Source organism: Gavialis gangeticus, unplaced genomic scaffold (genome assembly GCF_001723915.1).
Source record: "Gavialis gangeticus isolate Ggan-Ray unplaced genomic scaffold, GavGan_comp1, whole genome shotgun sequence".
Classification (NCBI taxonomy): domain Eukaryota; kingdom Metazoa; phylum Chordata; order Crocodylia; family Gavialidae; genus Gavialis; species Gavialis gangeticus.
This window is the reverse complement of record NW_017729032.1, coordinates 122102211-122124541: the sequence shown is the minus strand read 5'-3', so window position 1 is coordinate 122124541 and position 22331 is coordinate 122102211. Positions and strand designations below refer to the sequence as shown.

Here is a 22331-nt window from a genome sequence, read left to right as displayed (position 1 = left end):
CCTGCATTTTTTAGGAATAGGATACAAACCAGAAGAAATTAATAGTTCCTCTTTACATTTGCCTTTTTTGATTCTTTTGTCTACAAAAACTTGCTCCGTTTTGTTCACAAAGTTATTGATACTGCTATAATCTCTTGTTAGAATGATAACCCAGTAAATATTTCAGGATTTTTGTTTGTTTGGTATCCATTCTTTCCTACAAATTTTTCACACTGGAGGCTACATCTAGCATTTTGATAATTACCGTGTATTTTCTGCCTAGAAAACTTCCTTTTAATTTTTTTTCTATTAAAAGCTTATGCCAGAATATTAAAGCAGTAGTAGCACATGGTAAAAAAACCAGACTGATGTCTTTTAAGGTAATCAGAGAACTTGTCCTGATGGGAATCTTTACTTGGTGCTGACAAATTTAATTAAAGCTTCTTGTGAGTCTTTGGTAGAGTGCTTTTTTTACTGTCGTTCACTAAAATCAGCAATTTAAACTCAGAGAGAGCTGAACGAGTTTTGGCTTTTACAATGGATCTTTTTTTCACTAGGTTATGGAAGGAAAAGTTACTTTGTGCCCTTATTTCAACCATTTACCAAAAGTGACATGCTTGTTTTAGCTAAATCAGACTAGTGATGTTACAATATTTTTTGTATCTCTTTAACTAAGTAAAACTAGAATTAAGAACTTTGGTGTAAAAGGAGATTTAAGTCAGTATTTGCCTAGGAGAAAGGTATTTCTAGGAAGTTGTTGCATGTTCTGTGACTTTTGGGTATTTGAGTAAAGGGACTGCCTATTTTCATGTATCATTCTAACAGATTATGTGAGATACTTTGTTTTATGTGTATTGATGAAAACGACAATGCCAGGCCCCTAAGTAGTGTCATAGTGAAGACATCTCTGATGTTCATATAGAAATCTGTTTGGATTTCTTCATCTCTCTGGACCAGCATTTAGCTATGTTGTTTGCTTTGGAAATACCCATATTTGATGAAGTTACTGCTTAGTGTTAGGCACTCTCAAGAGAAAACATGCTAAAGTCCACTTTAAAGAAGAAATTACTCATTAATAACCAGGGATCCTGATTTTCTCTGATTTAAAAAAAAACACTCCAATTTTCAGATTAAAAAAAGTAACCCCAAATCCAGATTTTTTGGTGGTTAAAACAAAACACCACATATATATATAAGTGGTGTTTCATTTTATGGAAGAATGTGGATTTGGTGTTAATCTTTTAAACTGAAAATGGGGAAGTTTTTTAAATCAGAGAACACCAGGATCCCTGTTAATAATTAACATTTTGAGAGTGTTGCCTATGCCCACTCTACCTGCACATCTTTCTCAGAGTTTTGTTTTCATAAGATGTTGACTTTTATCTACAAGAACTGAGGCAGAGTGGTAATGCATATCTTTTGATGGTGTTGGCTCCAAGTGTTAGATGATGCATGTGCAATAGAAGCAGGGCTGCTTTAATATAAATAAAGCCCTGTGCTGTTACAGAGACATAACCCCCCAAACCATGAATATATACAGGTAACCTTTTCAGGCTTCAGTTACTAGAGGGTAACCCTTCCATTTATCTGTTGTTTAGTGGTTAGTACATGTTCTGTCCAGTGGCTGTAAGGCTCATTATTGAATGAAAAGGCTGCTTCTTGCACACTAATTAAACAAATGAAACTTCAGAGCTTTTTAATCTTTAGTTTAGCTGCCACTTGATATAATGTTATAAAATTATCCCCTAACTGATGCTGATTTTCATCATTATTAAGCTTTCATTTGAAAACTGGTTTTGAATCCTTTATGTAGTCATTTTTTTATGTTTCTAACATACCTTGTATATTTTACATCTAATTTTATAAAGGTTTGATAACTAGAAAGTAAACAAAACTCTTTGTTTTTATTTATGTATTCTGTATCATTTGAACTATGGACATATACTATAAGAAATATTTGTTTTTAATCATAGACCAAGGCCATATCTATTTAAAGGAGATCATAAATTCCCTACACTCAAGGAGAATGTTCCTGTGGTTATTCTTTATGCTGAAATGGGTACAAAAGATTTTGTTAAATTTCACAAACTTTTGTCTGAAAAGGCCCAGAAGGAGGAAATTACTTATGTTCTCCGACATTATGTTCAGGTACGCAACTCAGCTTGCCACCAATTCAATATGCAGTGTCCATTTTACATTTATTTGTCTTCCTTGTTTCTAGTGTACCTTTTCTCCTTTAAGTTTTCAGTGTGCTTAAATCACATAAGTCATATTCTAATTGTGAAACTTTATATTAGTTACCTAACATAGACTTTGAAACTGAAAAAGAGATAGTAAGTAACACTCTAGATACTGACCTCATCACTGTTCCTTTCTAATTTTCTGCTCCTGCCATCTACTCTTCCCCTTTTGCTCCTGCACAACCCCCATTCCTCCCCCCTTTTGCATTTCAGCGTGATTCTTCCTCTTATTTTAAGAGCTCCTACAATCTACAGTCTGCCAGACAAATTTTGTTAACTGTTGCCAGGTGAACCTTCAAGCCATAAAAATGTTACTAGACAATGTACCAAGTATTTCATATGGTAAACTGATACAGGATCCTTAATATAAATATGTTAGCTATTTTGTCAAACTGCTGTTGCTTAGGAACCTCTAAAAGATGCTGGATCTAGTGACAAAATCACAAAGTTGCCAACACTGCTTCTCCTCCTCTTCCTTGCTTTCTGAGTGCTAGTAAGAGGAATATTGATGAAAAACAGTTTCCATTATCTCATCCTGTGTGCCTGACACTACAATTGTCTCTGGCTGCCAGGAGGAACAATTACAGAAAAAAACAGGTTCATCTCCTGCATCTGTGGACTGGACCATGCTCAGTGCAGACAGGAAATTCTTTGGAAAATGTATCTGTTAAACTCTAGTAAGTCTCTAACATGTTAAAGCTGAGCGCTTTCTGGAGTCTCATAACTTGGTCAAATTTGAGCAAAATTTCACAGATACTTACAAACACATGCACTTAACACCAAATTACAAGTTCTTGCTCCAAAACATGAAGACACCAGAACTTCTAAGCAGAACACTTGCAGCATTGGCATGGAGAAACACAGTTCTCAGATGAAAACAAGGTTTGCCATAGGAAGTGTTGGGGCAGCTTTAACCTTATGTAGCTCTATCAACTATGCCAGTAATGAGGTCTCTGATATATTTAGTGCAGAGGCTACAAACTTTGTCCAACCTATAATGAGAGCAGCAGGAAAAAGGAGAGACTATTTTCCTCAATCCAGTGGAAGGAACTACCATAATTTTGTCAAAATGTTTTGCCTGAATCTATGCTTTCATTTTTTATTCTTTTTTATTTAAAAATAAACTATATTGTGAGTATTGAAAATATAAACTTCAAATTAAGTATTTTGTTAAATGTTTAAAAGTTAAAATGTTTCATAACATGTAACCTGATTGATTAGGTAATGTAATCTTCTTAAAGCATGCTGTTTTAAAAGTGTATCTTTTCACTTGTCAAAATAATATCTTCAAGCAGAAATCAGGCTCCAGGAAAACATATTTGTCTGGATATGGTGTGGAACTTGCAATAAAGAGTACAGAATACAAAGCAGTGGATGACACTCAGGTTAAAGGTGTATATATATATATTATTTTTATGATTTGTTGCTTGTTAACCATAAACACAAAATATTTGGCATCTTCAATTCTGAGGGTTGTAATGTTTTCAATGGTATATTTAATTCATTTTTACAGGATATGTTAAAAGTAGTTCAGATACAGGCCAAATCTTTTGTACATATGGAAGTCATTTCACCTTCTGTCGTAGAAAAGAATTATTGAAGAACAGAAAAAGGGTACCTACATTAATTTTCTGAGATTGAAGTGTGACACATTACCAAAAGTAGTAGCACTTGCTTTCTTAAGGAAATTTCCCTTAAGTGCTGCACGTAAGCCCAGATTCATGATTGGGAATTTATGATGTATGTCTTTAGAAAACAACAGTTACAGGTCAGTTATTTGAAGAGAGATCACTACAGCCAAATACCGTTCTGTCACCATTGCTTCTCTACAGAGGCTTTGAAATTTTTAGTATTAATATTAAGATTATTTTCTGTTCAGGGTTGCAGTAAATTTTTCCTAGTAAATTAGTATTGCAGCAAATACTCCCTTGTTTGGCTCTTTTTAATGACAGCTAAGTAGAATGCATCAAATTGGTTGTGAAAAGGGGTTCATAGAATCATAGTGTCCTAGCTGCCTGCGGAGGGTTTGGGATTGAGAGTATGGTCGAGGGTAGAAAAGTAAGAAAGGTTTATTAACTTAACAAAAACACGACTACATGTAGTATACTAAGACAGATAATGACAGACAATAATAATTCGCGTCGACAACTTACTGGTAGTCCCCTCTGATGCCTGATGTATGACAAGTTTGTCTTCTGCAAAGCTCAGCGAAGTCAGGCATCCCCAATCAGCGCTGTCTGAGAGGAACCAGGAAGGACCTTGGTGTTCAGTCCTTGGGCTCCTTGAGATCCATGGGCCCACTGATCCAGGTCAACAGCTAATTAGTCCCTTTCACAGAGATGTATCTTCCTTCTGAATGATTTCCGGATGTGCCGGCCAATTTATAACTTCTGAGCTGTGCTGATAACTTACAGCCATTCATATTTTTTATTTCAACTGTCCTTAGACTGACTAATAGCAATACAAGCCTTGCATTCTTTTGATAAGGTTAATTTTAACTACACCACAGGGCCTTACTACTTCAAGGCTTTGCTATATTTACCAGGCCTTACTTCATACAAGACCTTACTACATTTTAAACTTTAATTAAGCTCTTAGCAACAACACATAGCTTAATATCTAAACAAATGACAGAAAAACACTTGATCTAATCTTCATAGAGCCTTCAGCAAGCACCTTTATCACACAGACATAATTTTCAGCTGTCACACTCCACTCCTTGTTTGCTGAAGCACTATGATAGCTACAGTTGAGATGCTAAAGCTATACGCTCTATATTAGGGATCTTTAAATTTAACTTGTATAGCATGAACAGGTTTATAACAACAACGGTTAAAATTCTATTTAGCTGTTGCCACTAGGGCAATGCAGAACACAGTGATGGTCAAGATGGTTAGCCACGTAGTTGAGGTGATACCTGGTGACAAGCGAACAGTGCAAATTACTTTGTACCATTTACATGGCTTGGGCACACTGACAGCCAAATTGATGATTTGCCCACCTTCTCGAGCAAGGAGAGCCAACTGAGTGCCTTGCTGAGCTTTTGCCTCAAGGCTTTGCAGCTTATTTTTTATCTTATTCTAGTTTTTTAACTGTGGCATGTCTACATCTGATACCCACAAAGTGGGTATCGTAAAGTTGAGTGGTATAGTTTGGGAGGAAATTTCTGGCTATTTTAGGGCAATAGTACGGTTAGTTAATTGCAGCAGAACAACGGCTCTACTCTTAGCTTCTAAGCAACACAAATTGCGCAAAGTCTAGGTGGTACTATTTTTATACAGCAAATGACCTGGTCTTTCCTAACAAACACATTGCCCTACAGTTACATATGACACATTAGGTAACTTGTATATGCAGGTTATGTTAGGTGGGCTGAAAGGCCAGCCTCTCCATATGGTCCCTAATCTAATCAAGGTTTCTTCTTCAACATACAAGGTTTCAGTGCCCTCTTCCTCTGTTAGATGATCAACTCTCCTGTTCTACTTTTCCTCCGGGCCTTCTCCTGCCTTATTCCCATGTGCTGCACTCACATGTCGGATGTGTAGAGGAAGCTTATCTTGGGCTAACTTCTATAAGTTCTCCCATTTCTCATGGCTCTAAATGTCTTGTCCTTGTCTTTTAAAGTTTTCCTTGTTCCACTGGGGTAGCCATTTAGTACATCCTTCTACCACCATCCAGGAATTGCTATAAATATAAATGGGCTTTACAGGACATGTACCTTCTACTAATTCCCACACAGCCACGCTGAGCATTGCTTTGAGCTCGGCATACTGCACGCTTTTTCTGAGGCTTTATAATACTACTTGCTTGCTATCTCAAATCGTCAAGGCGGCTGCTCTCCAGGCACGACCTCAAGCAGACCTATCTGTAAATCAGACTTCAACATTGCCTGAGGTCTCCATTTCAGGTGAGAAAGGAGGTGCTTCTTTGATGGTGAAGGTTCGCTGCAGCTTGTTTGATCAGGATAAACATTAATTGTACTTTCTGTGACTCTTTCAACTAATGCAGGGCATCCCTTTGAGGTTACTTGTTGAACCTAGCTCAAGATGTAATAAATCCACCTTTGGATGATGGTGTCTTGGGCTTTCCCCCCAGGTGGTAACTCGTGATCTGACAGAGCCATTCTGAGAATAGGTATCAGAGTAGTGACAATTGTGGGTAATTCCCCTCTCAGTGCTTCTGTGGCTTCCAGGGCCACTGTTGCTGCACACAACATCTGTTCTAAGAGAGTATACCTTGCTTCCACCCCTCTCCAGCCTCGGCTCCAGAATCCAAGGGGTTTTCCTTCTGCTTTCGAGGACTCCTTCTGCTGCAGGCTCCGTTGTGATCCTCCTTCTGAGACACCAAAGCTCCTTCGGGATGTTGTGCTGCTATGAGGCATGAACAGTTACTGCTTCTTTAAGGGCTCATAAGGCATATTCATGCTGAGGACCCTGTTCCCATTTAGTCTTCTTCTTACATAGCTCATCCCTTGTATAACCTAATATACTAAACTCTGGAATATGCATATGCCAAAAATTAAGTGCTCCCAATTGGGCCTGCAGTTCTTTCATATTAGTGGGAGTCAGGGTCTCTACTATACTTCACAGCCCTTCAGTTGGTATTATGGGCCCCCCATTCTGCCATTCTATTCTTAGAGATTCATACCTGTGCCCTACTTCTTGCATTTTCCATTCAGACAGTGTGAATCTGAAGGTACACACTTCCTCTTTTAATGATTCAAAGGCCTTGGTGGCAGCCTCTTTGTTTTGACTGCCCACCATGATGTCATCTATATACTGCCACATGTGTACGTCAGGGTACTTTTCTTGGACTTCATGAACTATTGTAGCTAGAACCCCATGAGCCAGGGTGGGGCTGTGTATCCACCTCTGGGGCAACACGGTGTAGGTATACTGCTGCCCTATCCACGTGAAAGTAAATACTGGCCAGTGACTCTCATGGATGGGAATAGCAAAAAGCATGTCCTTGATATCAACGGATTCTATCTACACAGGCCCATAACACCGGATGCTTTCTGTTAAGGCTGGTAGTGATGGAACGGCAGCTGTCAAGGGGTCAGTATTAGCATTCAAAGCTTGAAGTCAATAGTCAGTTGCCACCCTCCATTTGGCTTGCGCACTGGCCACACTGGATTGTTGTATGGAGAGTGGGTTTGGATAATAGTCTCATCTTCTAACTACTGGCTTATAATACACTGGATAGGTTGGGTGGCCTTGGGGGGGGTTCAATACTGGGGTCAGTGTAGTGCTTTCATGGGAGGCAGGGTTAGTGGGATCATGCTACATCGAGTTACAGCTGTTATAGCTGTTTCTTTTGGTTCTCAGTGAGGCACTGTGCACCCAAACTGCCAATTCTCTTGCTTAATGGCAAGCCACTGTTCTCTTAGTACATTAAGTCCCAGTAAGCATGGTCCCCCTTTAAGTATTACTGCTGCCACTGTCACCTTAGAGCCATTAGGTAACGCGAAGGTTGCTCAGACTAGATGTCCTGGTCATCTGATACATCCAACTCTAATTACTTGATAAGGGGTTCCTTTCTCCCCCTTCCAATCTGCTGAATCTAAAATGCAAATCTGGGCACCTGTGTCTAATAGTATATCAATTGACTTTTCACTTTTACTTAATTTAATCTGTACAGTTTTCTGAATTAAGGGGACAATATTAACTTTAGATACCGGTCCCCGGCCTGCTATTGCCCCCATTGTGGCCCCTTTCATTGGGATTTGGGCCGGCTGGGCTTTCTAGACTACATAATTGGGGGGGGGCAGGGAGAGGGTAAAGGCTGACAGCCCCGCATGTGCCTGGGAAAATGTTGACGGTTCTGCCCTCAGAGCAGAGAATCCCTCTGGTGACCCTGCTGGTGATGTATACGGCTCCGCTTTTAGCCTTGCTTTTTCACTGCAGTGTTTAGCCTGCAGCCCTCGCAAAACATAGGCGGGCAATCTATCAATTTGCACCTTATTGAAACTGGCAGCTAACAAGTCTTTTCACTAGTGGAGTGTTGGGCTGGCCTTCCCCAGCTTTTTCTAGCAATTCGTGGGGGTCAGGGGGTTTGTCTTTTGCTGAGGCCACTGCCATGGCCTTGGCGGTTTTCATAGGCTTAGCCAGCCCTGGCTTCTGCAAAATGGGTAAAAGCTGCACTAATCACTGGATCTCATCTCTTACCAGGTGATTCACTGCCTTTGGCTCAAAGGCCAACAGGGCTGAGGTGCACTCTGCTGGTGCTCATCAGCAAAACCTCCTCTACAACGGTTCTGTCACAACTTCTGCATCTGGTGTGCGAGTCCAAACTGCTGCATGAATGATTTCAGTTAGTGCTAACTGATACAAGCAGTGGACAGCCTCTTCTAAATTGGCCCATGCCCGACGGGCGGGTTAAGCTCTTCTTCTATATTACCATAACTGGCTGCAGTTGTTTGGAGCGCAGCAGAAAACAAAGTAACATTTTCATCACCTCCTGCAAACTGATTTAACTGGATCTCAGGGTGCATAACAATTTGTGCGGCTTTGGCCCTACTCACTGAAATAGTGGATGCCCCTTCACTATACATTCAAACTAGCCAGTCTATCACTGGCTCTCCCGGCTTGGACTTCTGCTGTTTCTGTATATCTCAAATTTCTGCACGGGTTAAGGAACATAGCTCTGTTTGGGGATTCCCTCCTTGTGGCTCTGAACGGGTTACCACCACGGGGAAGACCTGGTTAGCTTCCCCCCTCTGGGCAGGGACATACGGGGGTGGTTCAGCACCAGGCTGGTCATCAATTTCTTCCTTTCTATTAATCTCCCCTTGATCTTCTCAGAGCTCAACTTGCAGTTTCTCTCCATACAAACACTGCCGCACCTTGTGGAAGGATGGCTCCACAGCCTGTGCTAACTGCGCCCTCTTCTGGAGGGAAGTGGCCATGCACACGATCATTAATTTTTCTTCCCTCTCTTCCAATGTTTCTAAGAGGCTCTGAGCAGCTTGTGCTGTCTCACATGCCACGCTGTTGGAATCTCTCAGGTCTTCTAACTCCTTACTCAGCCAGGTGACCTTTTCCTGGAGCCAAGAATTCTCTTCGGCCCCTAACCACAGGCATGTGGCCAGCAGCCATGACAGGCATCCCTTCTTGGGCTTACCCCAGGCAGCAGTAGCAAACATAGCCCAATGATCGAGTACAGTTCCTGGGTCACTTCAGGCAGGTCTCAACCTATCTCTATCCCACCCGGGATTCTCTATCCCTGTTACTTCCTTAAGCAAAGCCACCAACAGGGCCCACACAACTCTCTCCATTCCGACCTTTCTCTCCGGACCAGAGTCTCTCAATCCTATTCGTGACCCACTTTATGTCCCAGCCGCCTGTGGAGGGTTCGGGATTGAGAGTATGGTTGAGGGTAGAAAGGTAAGAAAGGTTTATTAACTTAACAAAAACACGACTGCATGTAGTATACTAAGACAGATAATGACAGACGATAATAATTCGCGTCGGCAACTTACCGGCAGTCCCCTCTGATGCCTGATGTATGATATGTTTGTCTTCTGCAAAGCTCAGCGAATCAGGCATCCCCAGTCAGCGCTGTCTGAGAGGTACCGGGAAGGACCTTGGTGTTCAGTCCTTGGGTTCCTTGAGATCCATGGGCCCACTGATCCAGGTCAACAGCTAATTAGTCCCTTTCACAGAGATGTATCTTCCTTCTGAATGATTTCTGGATGTGCCAGCCAATTTATAACTTCTGAGCTATGCTGATAACTTACAGCCATTCAGATTCTTTTTAATTCAACTGTCTTTAGACTGACCAATAGCAGTACAAGCCTTGCATTCTTTTGATAAGGTTAATTTTAACTACGCCACAGGGCCTTACTACTTCAAGGCTTAGCTGAATTTACTAGGCCTACTTTATACAAGGCCTTACTACATCTTAAACTTTAATTAAGCTCTTAGCAACAACATATAGCTTAATATCTAAACAAATGACAGAAAAACACTTGGTCTAATCTTCATAGAGCCTTCAGCAAGCACCTTTATCACACAGACATAATTTTCAGCTGTCACACATAGAAAGAAGGACCGGAAGGGACCTGTAAGATCATCAAGTCCAGTCCCCTGCCATGGACAAGAGGTAATGGCCTCAAACGAGCTCAACAAGGTGCTTGTCCAGCCTCCTCTTGAGCACCACCAGGGATGGCAACTGCACTACCTCTGCTGAAAGTGCATTCCAGATTTTGGTTACCTGTACAGAAAATAAGTTTTTCTCTTGTCTAGCCTAAACTTTTCCTCGACTAACTTGTGCTCATTGGTCCTTGTTCTCCCAGGGGATGATTTTCTGAAACGTTGCGCTTCCAGATCCTGGTGTTCTCCCTTGATATATTTGTAGGCAGGTATCAAGTTACCCCTCAGCCTTCTTTTACTCATACTAAACAAACCCAGATCCTTAAGTCGATCTTCATAAGGCCTATCCCCCAGGCCATTGATCATTTATGTTCATACAGAATACATTAAACCTATAGCTGCTGGCCACTGATTGCTTGTTTGTGGGGAAAGTTGAAGGTGTGTTTATCCTGATCTCTAAACTGTTTGGATTTTGACTGTTGGAGAGATTTGCTTTTTATCAGAACATCTGAGATCATTTGAAGTACTCAGACTGTCAGAACCCTTCTATTTGTGAACAGCAGAGGTAATAGAGTTCATTCCTGCTAGAAGGATCCATTGTTGCTGAATTCTCTTCCTTTCTTTGTTTGTCAGAGCCCAGATTTGATGACACTTAAGACATATTGAAAAAAACCCTTTATTTAGTCTTTTCTAGAGGAAGAGGTGCTTGCCCCAGGATTGGTATTGAGATCTTATTCTTTAGAGTAGCAAAATTTAAGAAAGACCCTTCTAAAATGTTATCTTGGCTTGCTTGTGGTAGGTGTTTTGTAATGTTATTGAGGAAAAGATTAAATGAAAATAAACTTTCTTTTAAGGCTGAGAAAACAAGTGCCATGGGTAATTAACCCTGTGTTGACTATTGACAATACTGGGTTATTAGCAGTCCTGAATTGGATGCATTTTGTCAGTTTGCAAGCTGCTGTGAGAGGAAAGGTGTTCTTGGTATGAATGTAATGAGCCTTAATGAGGTGCAAACAGCAGAGCAAAGGCTGAGAGCATGCTCATAATGTAATGAGCCGTAATAAAATGCAAAAAACTGAAATTAGATTGTTCCTGCTTAAATTAGTTGGCATGCTTAAATTGACTTAAATAGGCTTTAATATTAATATCGGTGAGGTCTGGCAAATGACTTCAGTACATCCTTGCTTACAAAACCTTTATTATCTAAATGGCAACTTTGTTTTACTAACTTGTAACTGTTGATAAAGTATAATACACTGTTCTCCTTTTAAGCTTTATTTAATACAGTACTGAAATTGATAAGTTGTTCTCAACTTTTATTTTTAATATATACACTACTAAGCATTGGTATGATTTTACATTATATATTATGGTAGCATGTATGATTCTTAAAAAGAAGCTATGGCTTTACTTATCCAAGCAATTTTAGTGAGAATGAAATGCAAGAGGCAAGGATTTTTGTGGGTGATGTCTTCTAATAGACCAACTGTATAGTTAAGAGGGACATAGACAAGTTTTTAGGTAATGCCATACTGGAGGAGACCTGAGAAAGGGTAGAGTGATACCTGAAAACTTGTTTATGTCCCTCCCAACTATACAGTTGGTCCAACAAAAGGTATTGCCATCAAAAGTCCTTGCTGCTTGCATTTTCCCTGGACCCTCATGGTTACAAAATAACTCCAGGGCTACCAGTTTTTTTAATGTATTTTTGGCAGGTGCTAATGAAATTAGGACAGTGGTTCTCAACCTTTTCAGACTCGTAGCACTCCTTGTTAGACTCATGCCCCCTCCCCCTCCCCATTAAGATCATGGTTTAATGAAATGCCTTGGAAAATGCTAGCTTTTAGTTTTAACTCATTTATTGACTACAGAAAATAATAGATCAATTTTGTTGCAGAAAATTCAGAAAAACCACAACAGGTCAGAATTATTTTGATACCATGGATTCCTATTTGAAATCTCTGGGTTTATCTTGTGAATCATGTGTAAGTGTTTATACACCTAATGGTGCTATTGTTGCCCAGGCACCCAGCACCACTCTTAAAAAGATGTTTTGTGGCACCCCAGGTTGCCATGACACCCTGGTTCAGGATTTCTGGTTTTGGATAATCAAGGAGTTAGTGTATTGCTATTTGTTCTGTTTAAATGACGGATTGCCTTACCCACAGGTGTGTTAAGTGTCTTTAGCAGGGGTGGGCAAAATATAGCCTGTGGACTGGATCTGATTCACCAACAGATTTGATTTGGCCCGCAGGTAGACAACTGCCCACTTATTGGATCTGGCCCATGGGTGGCTGGTGGCTGGAGCTACTGTGTGGTGCTGGGGAGGTGGAACTGCTTCCACCCAACAGCATCAGACATGAACTGTGGACCCAGGCGTGGCTTCCTCCCCAGCAGGTGGGCAGCAGCATCAGCTGTGGATGCTGTGGGCAGGTTCAGGAGCCTTGATGCAGAACCTGCTAGTTGCATCCACAGCTGACCCGCCACCCTGCTGCTGTGGTGGAATATCCCATCCGGAGCCCCGACCTGGAACCTGCTAGCAGTATTAGCCATGGACCCAGGCAGGAGCTTTTGCCACACGGGGCAGACAGTGGTGTCTCTGTCTCTGTCTCCCCACCCGGCGAGAGCTGTAGTTCTCCAAGAGCTCCGATGCTCAGCTGTTGATGCAGGCAGGAGCTTCTGCCACACCGGGCATTAGCTGTGACACTGCCAGCAGGTTCTGACACTGTCACCTGCCTGGTGCAGCAAAGCTCCTTCCTGGGTCCACAGCTGAGCTTTGAGGCTCCTGGCAAACTACAGCTTCAGCCAGGCTCTGGACAGAAGGGGAGGGAGAGAAAGAGGGGGAGAGAGACACTGAGAAGAGAGAAGGAAGGAACAGAGAAAAGAGAGAGAGAGAGAGAGAAGAGCGGAGAAGAGAAAAAAGAGAAGACAGAAAAGGGAGAGAGCAGAGAAGAGAAAAGAGAAGTGAGACAGAGAAGAAAAGAGGAAAGAGAGACAGAGAGAAGAGAAGAGTGAAAAGAGAGAAACAGAAAGAGAAAAAAGAGGAGAGAGAAACAGAGGAGCGAAGTGAGAGAGAGAAGGATGTGGGCCTCGACAGGTCTCTAAAACTTATTAAGTGGCCCTCCAGCTAAGACAATCACCTTGTTAGCTTGTTAGAGGTAATGGCTGAAAATCCTAGAATCATAAAAGCTCTTACATAGACTTCTAGAAGTATGACTATAAGAGGCCTAGAAAAATTATTACTCATTATATATATAATCAAAATCAGAGGTGCATAGTATGAGCTTTCATACTTCAGGCTTACTTCATGCTACTTATGAAAGCTTGTGTTATGAATATCTGATTTGGTTTGTCTATAACTGGGGTTTTCAACCTTTTTTAAGGAGTGTACCCCTTCTGGGTACGCTTCTGGCAGAATGGGGAGGGGGTGGCAGTGGCTGGATGTGGAGTGGGGTGAAAGGAGAGCTTGCATATGTTGGCGGTGCGGGGTGGTGGTGTAAGCTCCCCACCCAGCCTCCAGCCAGCCAGGCAGCACCTGTCTGGCCCACAGAGGAAGGCTGCTTCTCTTGCCCCCCTGGCCCTGCTCCTGGGAGGTGGTGGTGTGAGATGGTGGGTGGTGGCACTCCATCCCTGCCCACCCACGTGTACCCCCTAGTCCCTTTCCAAGTACCCCTGGTGGTACGCGAACCCCCAGCTGCAACTATATAGAGGGAATGACCCATATACAATAGCATTGTTAAAATTGAGGCTTTTAATTAGAGTTTTCTGAAAGAGTGCTGAATATTGTTTTATCATGATTTAACTCTTGCTATTCAACTGTGCATAGCTGAATCTATTGCTGATATGCTGTCAAGACTGGAAAGTTTATAGTGTGGAGCAGGCCTAAAAATAATGGAGATAGTATTATCAATTATTTGTGAGTAATAAAGTAAATTAGGAGAAATTCAAGATAGGAAGGAGAAGTCACATATTTTTAAAGCATAGAACCCAGCATTATTTATTACTAGCAGCAACTCAAACTAATGAAAACCCATTTTGTGAAGTGAGGCTATTAATTATATTATTTTTAACTTTTTTTTTTAAACATTGAAGATGTAAGTACTTTAAAATTATTTTTTTTTTAAATTAAGAGTAAAACTGAAAGCTCACAAAGTTTTGTCAAGGAAGCCATTTTGCCACCAAAATAAGAAACAACAGAAATGAATCTATCAGGAATCACACTAGGAATGTTTACACTTTGCTTTTGATGCCAGGGTTTTATTTAATAGTTTTTTTAGTTATTTTTTTACTTTGTGTTGTATGTGCGCACTTTGTGTTCAGCAACAAATGACACAACAGAAGAGGAAGGTGATGAGGAAAATGAAGTACAAGGATTTATCTTTGGTAAGCTAAGGTGAGTTGACCTTAGTTTTAATTGATTTCTGGAGTTGTTTTGAATAGAAGTTTAAAAGACATCTGATCTAAAAATCTGTTTTAGCAATTAGCTCAAAATTGGTTAAAATTCTAATTTAAGTCTTTTATGTGCACTTTACTCTAACTTTAAAAAGTGCCAAGATCAATTCTTTCCTCTGGTGGTAACATTCACATACTCTTGGCTTATGTAGAAGAAAAAATAAAAATGCAGTTGGATCAACTTTCAGAAGAAATACTCTTGGAATTATGATCAAATCTTATTCCTGAAGTTGGGCAAAAATTAGAATAGCAATAGAACTAAAAATATACAGTTGTTACGGTAATAAAACATTAGGGAAACTGGTCTTTCATTTTCAATTTATTTGCAGTAGAATGAGAACTTTCAAAATACAAGTAGTTGAACCCATATGTCAGATTACGAATAGTTGATCCCTGAGGTGATTAACAGACTTATGGAGCCATGCAGAGGAACATAGGGTGCACCCAGCTCTTTTTTGATCAGCTCATTTGATATCTGCAGCTGGTAGAGATGCTACTGTGGGATAAATCAATAGTGCTTCCAGTTATGTGAGATGAATCACAAATTTTGGCCATGTGTTCTGCTCCCCGTGTGACTTATTTTGTTCATCTGGTGACACATTTATTTTTTGGAAAGTGTGAACTTGTTTGTAGTAATTCTTGTTGAGATGTCAGTTACAATACAACTTAAAGCTGCTAATAACATCTGTACCTTTGTAATTCTGAGCCTCCATCTTTTACTGTCTTGCCTAATGTAGTCAGATTGTCACAGCAGTGCCCAGGGATCTTTAGTTCTGTTTGTATTGCTTTTCAAGAAGTTACTGTGGCCCTATCTGTGGTGGCACTCCCGTGTGGGTCTGCCTTGTCAAGAATCTGCCCTTCTACATGGCATTGCTTAGCTGCTCATTTGGTCCTGAGATGTCATCTCATCTTTCTCTGTATCCATCATCTTGCAGAGGTTTTATGCGTACTTTTGTAGTCACAGGGTTGGAAATCAAGAGGTCTCTGGCTGTAGGGTCTTGCAGGAGAATCTTAAGGGGCTGGAATGGAGGGATGAATCCTGCATCTGAATCCTGGTCTTGTGATCTCAGAAGAAGGTGACTACAATGTGCAAGGAGAAGCTATTTTCTTCTGTCCTCAGCAAAAATGGCGCAAACGTCTTCTAATACATGGAAGCATTTCTGCATTGCAAGTCAATATGACAAAAAGAACTGTTTTTGGTAAACACTACCAAATGAAATATGAATTTCCACGGGTGGCCAGGATGACTGAAACCAGGGTATATTTGCACCTTACAGACTAACAAAATCAGAGGTGCATAGTATGAGCTTTCATACTTCAGGCTTACTTCATGCTACTTATGAAAGCTTGTGTTATGAATATCTGATTTGGTTTGTCTATAACTGGGGTTTTCAACCTTTTTTAAGGAGTGTACCCCTTCTGGGTACGCTTCTGGCAGAATGGGGAGGGGGTGGCAGTGGCTGGATGTGGAGTGGGGTGAAAGGAGAGCTTGCATATGTTGGCGGTGCGGGGTGGTGGTGTAAGCTCCCCACCCAGCCTCCAGCCAGCCAGGCAGCACCTGTCTGGCCCACAGAGGAAGGCTGCTTTTCTTGCCCCCCCGGCCCTGCTCCTGGGAGGTGGTGGTGTGAGATGGTGGGTGGTGGCACTCCATCCCTGCCCACCCACGTGTACCCCCTAGTCCCTTTCCAAGGACCCTTGGTGGTATGCGAACCCCAAGTTTATACCCCCTGGTCTATAAGGTTTAAATCTACCTTGCCTTCTGCGTGATTTCTGACTAATATGGCTTACTACCTCTCTCTGCTTAGGATGCCCAAAGACATCCTTGCATGTATGAAATGTCCTGCAGGCTCTAGACAATCCTCCATGATTCAAATGGAAGTTAAAAATATATATGAATAGATGCAACTGACAGTGGCTGCATTTGCATGTTGATCCAAATCCCTTCTGCTTCTGTGACATCACCATCTGGAACTTGAACACTGAAATTCAGCTCATCAGTCACAAGGGAAAAACAGGAACCTCAACCAGAAATATTGAAAAGACTGTCAACAGTGACTTTGCTTTGGTACCATTGGAGTCTTTGATTCACAGTTCAGGACTGTAAATTATCTGAATTACTAAGCCCTTTGTGCCTTCAGTGAGGGAAAGTGCAGTGACCCCCAGGGCATGTCCTCAGTGCGTAGTGCTAATTGAAAGATTGCAGTCTCTTGTGCATAGACTGAGTACACATGGATCTGTAATTGGAATAATGCAAAGCATACTTCCTAGTACACCACTCTTGAAAGTTATGGGGATTGGTTCTTAAGGGTGTCACAGAAAGTCATCTACTCTTCCACACCACAATGGACCACATGACCCTATGTGGCACCCTTAGTGGCCAGCCATCTACTGTGCCATGATGATAAGAACCTGGAAGGTTCAGCTTGTGCTGGGTGACCTAGATTGCTCTCACTGCATTTTTTGAGGATTGTCCCTTGTATGTTTCACTGGGGTGGAAGGAAGACAATGAATCTTCCCTCAAGAAAGGTAGGAGAGGTGAGTCTGGGTGGCAGGTTACCTCTGGTGCCACAGAGTCAGGAAACAGCCCATACATTGAGCTGTTAAGAAACCACAGTTGGAGACGCATCAGAATGTGGATTTTCTTTTTCTTTTTTTTATAATATATTCTGTTTTGTTTTTTTAACAGTGGACTCTTCATTTACTATTTCAAAAGCCTAGCAGTTCTGAACATTTCTAGTACTAAACTAAAATTGTCTGAGGTTAAATTTAAAATATTTAAAAGGCGTCATGTTTCTTCCAGAACATAAATTAGCTGAGTATAGTCTGCTCACGCTTCTAGAAGACATCAAATTTGAGTTAACACCTGCCTATAATCATTGTGGAAATCTAACCACTCACTTTCTTGTTCCCTACATCTTTTTAAAAAATTAAGAACATTTCATGTTTAGCTACCTAAACCAGGATTATCCAGACTTTAGCTCTACATGTCATATGAATTCAGAATTCCAGGCTGTAATTCAAATCTAGCCCTTTAAATACTGGCTTGTCTTTGTTTAATCCTGTTGGCAGTTTCCATTTAACTAAAAATATCTGTTTTAACATGCATTGACATAGATGTTTAGATTGAAGATAGTATTATAAGTCCTGGACAAAATGCTCTCTGATAGAAAGGATACTTTAGTGCATTTAATCCTTTGGGTCCTTTCCTGGAATTTATTAGGGTCACCCTATATCCTGTTGACCAGAGCACACCTTCCTCAAGACTGATTCCAATCCTATATGGATCTAAACTTTCAGGTCAAAGATAGTACAATTATCAGTAAAACCATCAGAATATGCCCATACCTCATAGGACCCAGGAGAATCCAGGATTTTGTAAAGAGGAGTGAGGGAGCAGTGACTTGATGCTGCAAGGGTGGCTGCATCCTGCCTCCCAGTTTCCCCTGGTTCCAGTGGGATGGGCACACCACATGGTAGGAACAGCTGTTGGAGACTTTTTTAAAATCCCCAAATCAGGTAAGAATGCCTCATTCTTGGTACCCCCTCCTTTTCCTTCAGTGCTCATTGGTACACCCCATTCCCCTTCTGTCCCTGCTCCCCCACATACAGTTCTGTCCCAGGGGCAGGGGGCAGGGGAGCTCCAGAGCTGTTCCTGCCCCGCTCCAGGTGGGGCTATGGGGAGTGGCTGCACAGGCAGTTGGGCTCAACCTGGGACAGCACCAGACGGATTTCACCAGAACATTTTCCTGCTTATCTTTGTTTTGCAAAACTTTCATGCTGCTCATATGGATTTTATAGACCTTACAAAAGCAACTGCCATTTCACGCAAGCCTAAAGTAAAGCCACTTTTCTTGCTGTGACACCCAATAATTAGGGAAGCCTCTAGCCTAAAATACCTTTAAGAGTTTATGTATAACTAATGAACAAACAATTATTTTAGAACCTGTTTTAGTTTACATGAACCTTTACAGTGTGTTATCCAATGAAGAAGGAACACAGCTTTAACAGCTTCAACAGCACAAATGCCTCCAGTCTACTTGAACTAACTTATTTCCACAAAAAGGGACAATTAATACCATCTTTGATATTATCTATGTGATTGTCAGATGCAAGGGAGTTGGGCATAAAGACTTTTTACTCAAAAGGAAAAGGAATATGGGGGTTATTGGTAAAATGAAATCCTTCTTTGTAAGTTACATTTCAAACGCTTTAGCTGTGGGGGGTTTTCTAGCAGGACCTTAGCAGGCTGAGATCTTTGTACATGACATTTTCAACCTTATTTAACTATTTACTGTTTTGATGTCGAACTCATGAGAGCTGTTTGTAGTCATTTATTCCATCAACATTAATAATAAGCCTGATCCAAATACTTGCTAAGCAACTGTAGACTTCCTTGAAATGGTCAATATAAGTTGCTTATATTTACTAATTATCAGAGTGAAGCCTTTAAATTGCCATGCACACATCCTAATCTCTTTTAGAGAACTGGATTAAAACTCTTACATTCTTGTTTGCTACCTTGTTTGTTGCATAGAAACATAATTTATCTGTACATGATTTTGTAAGTGATTAATTTGTTTTCTTTGCTATTTTGGTCCAGACAGATGTATCCTAATCTTAAGGATAATTTGAAGGAGTTCAGAAAGTACCTAATTGAAAGTACTAATAACATGGAACTTCTGAAAGTCTGGGAACTACAAGGTATATATTTGATGCATTTTTCCTTTGTTGTTGAATTAACACAAGTATTAGTTTATTTTTTGCCATATTGCTATATAATTATTGTAACAAAACTACTTTTTAATTCAGCTTTCAGATGATTAGTACTTTTTCAAATAGCAAAATGCTTGTATATTATTCTGATATGACTTGTAATTAGTAAGCTAAAAGTAGATTGCAATAATTTTTATATGTCAGAAGACTATAGCCAGCTTTATTGTTTTTAAGTAATAGAAGAAATTGACCAGTCTTTTCTGCTCCACAATTTTATCTCAGGTGTTAAATTTGGTTTTTGAGCGTTTTTTTTAAATATGAGGTCAGGGAGAAGATCATATCTTATCCTATCCTTTGCTTTAAGACAAATTACATGGTAAAGCCTCTTGCTTTCCTTTACTTTCTTATAAATTCTGATTTTAGTTAGGCTATTGCAAGTCTCACTGATGTATTTGAAAAGACCATCAAATGAAAGGTGAAGCTATTAAAAACTTTTTCATAGATGAGAATAGGGGAACAGATGTATAGATGCTGATTTCTATGCAGCATCTGTACTGATGACCTGTTACTGCTGGTTGAAATGAAGTTTGACTTGGATTATGAATCATTATAAGAATTGTGATTTTCTGTTTACTTTTTCTAATAATGCAGCACAAGAACAGATCACAAGACAGTGTCCTTTTCATTACTTTTATTACACCTATCAAGAATGATAGTAGTTGACTCTAAAACTTAGAAGATAGAATTTTTCTACCAGATTGTAAAATTTATACAGTAACAATGCATAGCTTTCTTTTTGTCAACATTACTAGTGTGGTCAGTGAGTTTTATGTAATAGCTGATACAAGATCTTTTAACTTACAGATGCAAGAATTGTTTCTAAATATGACATGACTTAAAGCAAAGCAAAGATATTTTTTTAAATTGTAATCTTCCTATATTTATGAGTGAAATTTGTGAAGAAGGAAGGTTTGGGAGAAAATTATGACTAGGAGAAAGGAGTAGTTTAGAGTAGGAAAGGAGTTCCCCTTTTAAAGTTCAGTATTTACTGCCATTGGTGCTAGAATGAGACAGCTCTATTGAAAATTATAGTTGCTTGATAAAGCTGGAGTATGGTACATATGAACAGAGACATAACAAGTGTGGTGGGGGGGCAGAGAGTGCTGCTGGGTGCTGCAGGGGAAAAGGTTCTGAGAATGAGGTGGCAGGAGTCTTACCTGCTCCACAAACTGTCTCCAGCTGTGGCAGCCGCAACCACAGCATGATCTGCCCACTCTGAATTTTGCTTCCACAGCAGCAATGAAGTGTCTGTGCAACAATAAGGCTTTGGGGCTACTCCTGCTTCCAAGGTGCAGACTCGCCTAGGGTGGGAGCACCATTCTGGTTGGTTCCCCACTTGCCCACCCCAAGTTATACGACCACATATGAGGCACACTGTTTTGGCAAGTTACAATCCAGGTTGTTTGAAAGACTCTAAAAGTGGTGAGAAACAGGGCTTTTGTTCATGGTGGTTGTGGGGTAAGAGCTACTTTCCATATTAAAACTTCATGACATTGTGACTGTAAGTTTTGTTAGCACAGCCACCCTTTTCCAGGACTGAAGGCATTTTTTTCTCTCCCCATCTGTTATCAACAAACTTAAAGCCTGCCAACAAGATGGCAGCTCATAGCAGTCTTGATAGGATGATTGTTTCATTTTTTACTGAAGTGAGGGGCAAGGAAACAGTATTTTATATATCAATTGTGTTTTTCCTGGTCTGCGTGTGAAAAACATGGCTCATCAAAAGTAAAACTCCTGATAAAAAACTGCTCCAAAAAGTAAAAGAGAAAAAAATATCCTCCTCCTTTCTAGTAAGAATTGTTCTTCCAAGCAAATAGCTGTCCATCTGTTGCTCATACAGAAAGAACACATAAAAACACATCAGAGTTCTCCTTTTCAGCCCTGCATAAATGACTTCATTCAGCAGCAGCCTCAGTTTCAGCTATCATAAGTGTACATCTGCCATTGTTATCTCCACAATTAGCTTATACTGTACATAAGTATTAAGTGCAGTCAGTGCTGATGTGTTCAGCATTGGGGCAGTTGGTGTTGACACATTCAGTTACACATTCATTCCTGTCACCGAGCGGCGTCCTAGGAGCGGCCGTGATGTCTCCTAGTGCCCCCTACCATGCCAAGTTGGTGTCAATGCACCCTTGTTCTCGCCCGCCACGTCTTTGATGTTATTAATGTTATGGGAGGCTGCCTTTTTGCCCCCTTGGACTTGGTACCCCTGATGTATCCAAGTCGGTGCCCTGTCTGATATGACTCCGTGCACTAAAGCCTTAGGGGCTATGCGTGGCTCCTACCACCCCTGATACCACACCCCAAGCCTCGCAGATGTACCGGACGTTGTCTAGTCCACTTCTATCTGTGCCCTCACGGGTCCCCTGGGGTTATCTCACCCTGGCCCGCGCCCTCACGGGCTCCCTGGGGTCTCCTTCCTCGCAGTTGCTCTCGTTCTCCGCGGATGCTCTGTGGCCTCTCTAGGCCGTGCCCTCCCTGGGGCCTGCTCTCGCGACTGGGGCCTTCCCTTGCAATCTGCTTTCACGATTGGGGCTTTCCCTCGCAATCCTGCCTGCACTGGGGCCCTGTCTCACAATCGGGACTCAGGTGACCGTAGCCGTGCCAAGCCCCCAAATTCCCCTCTTGGGTCTTAAGCGAGCACCCTCCCTGGGGCCTCTTGCCTGTGCGCCCTCCCTGGGGCCTCTAGCAGAGCTCCTTCTCCCTTGGATGTTAGCAGGGAACTGCCTGCTTGGCCTCAGCCTAGGCTGTTTATGTAGGCCAGGCCCTGCCCCCTTCCAGTCAGCTGACC

The 22331-nt window shown here is 41.2% G+C and overlaps 1 protein-coding gene across 1 annotated transcript in view; it reads left to right on the top strand.

The window, feature by feature from the left end:
- UGGT2 (UDP-glucose glycoprotein glucosyltransferase 2) overlaps positions 1–22331 on the top strand; it is a 246877-nt gene that overhangs the window by 27906 nt on the left and 196640 nt on the right. Inside the window, exons 5-8 of the mRNA XM_019524912.1 lie at positions 1953–2127; positions 3515–3611; positions 14633–14705; positions 19365–19465. Of these exons, the coding sequence (XP_019380457.1) occupies positions 1953–2127; positions 3515–3611; positions 14633–14705; positions 19365–19465 (446 nt within the window). The remainder of the gene's footprint in view (positions 1–1952; positions 2128–3514; positions 3612–14632; positions 14706–19364; positions 19466–22331) is intronic.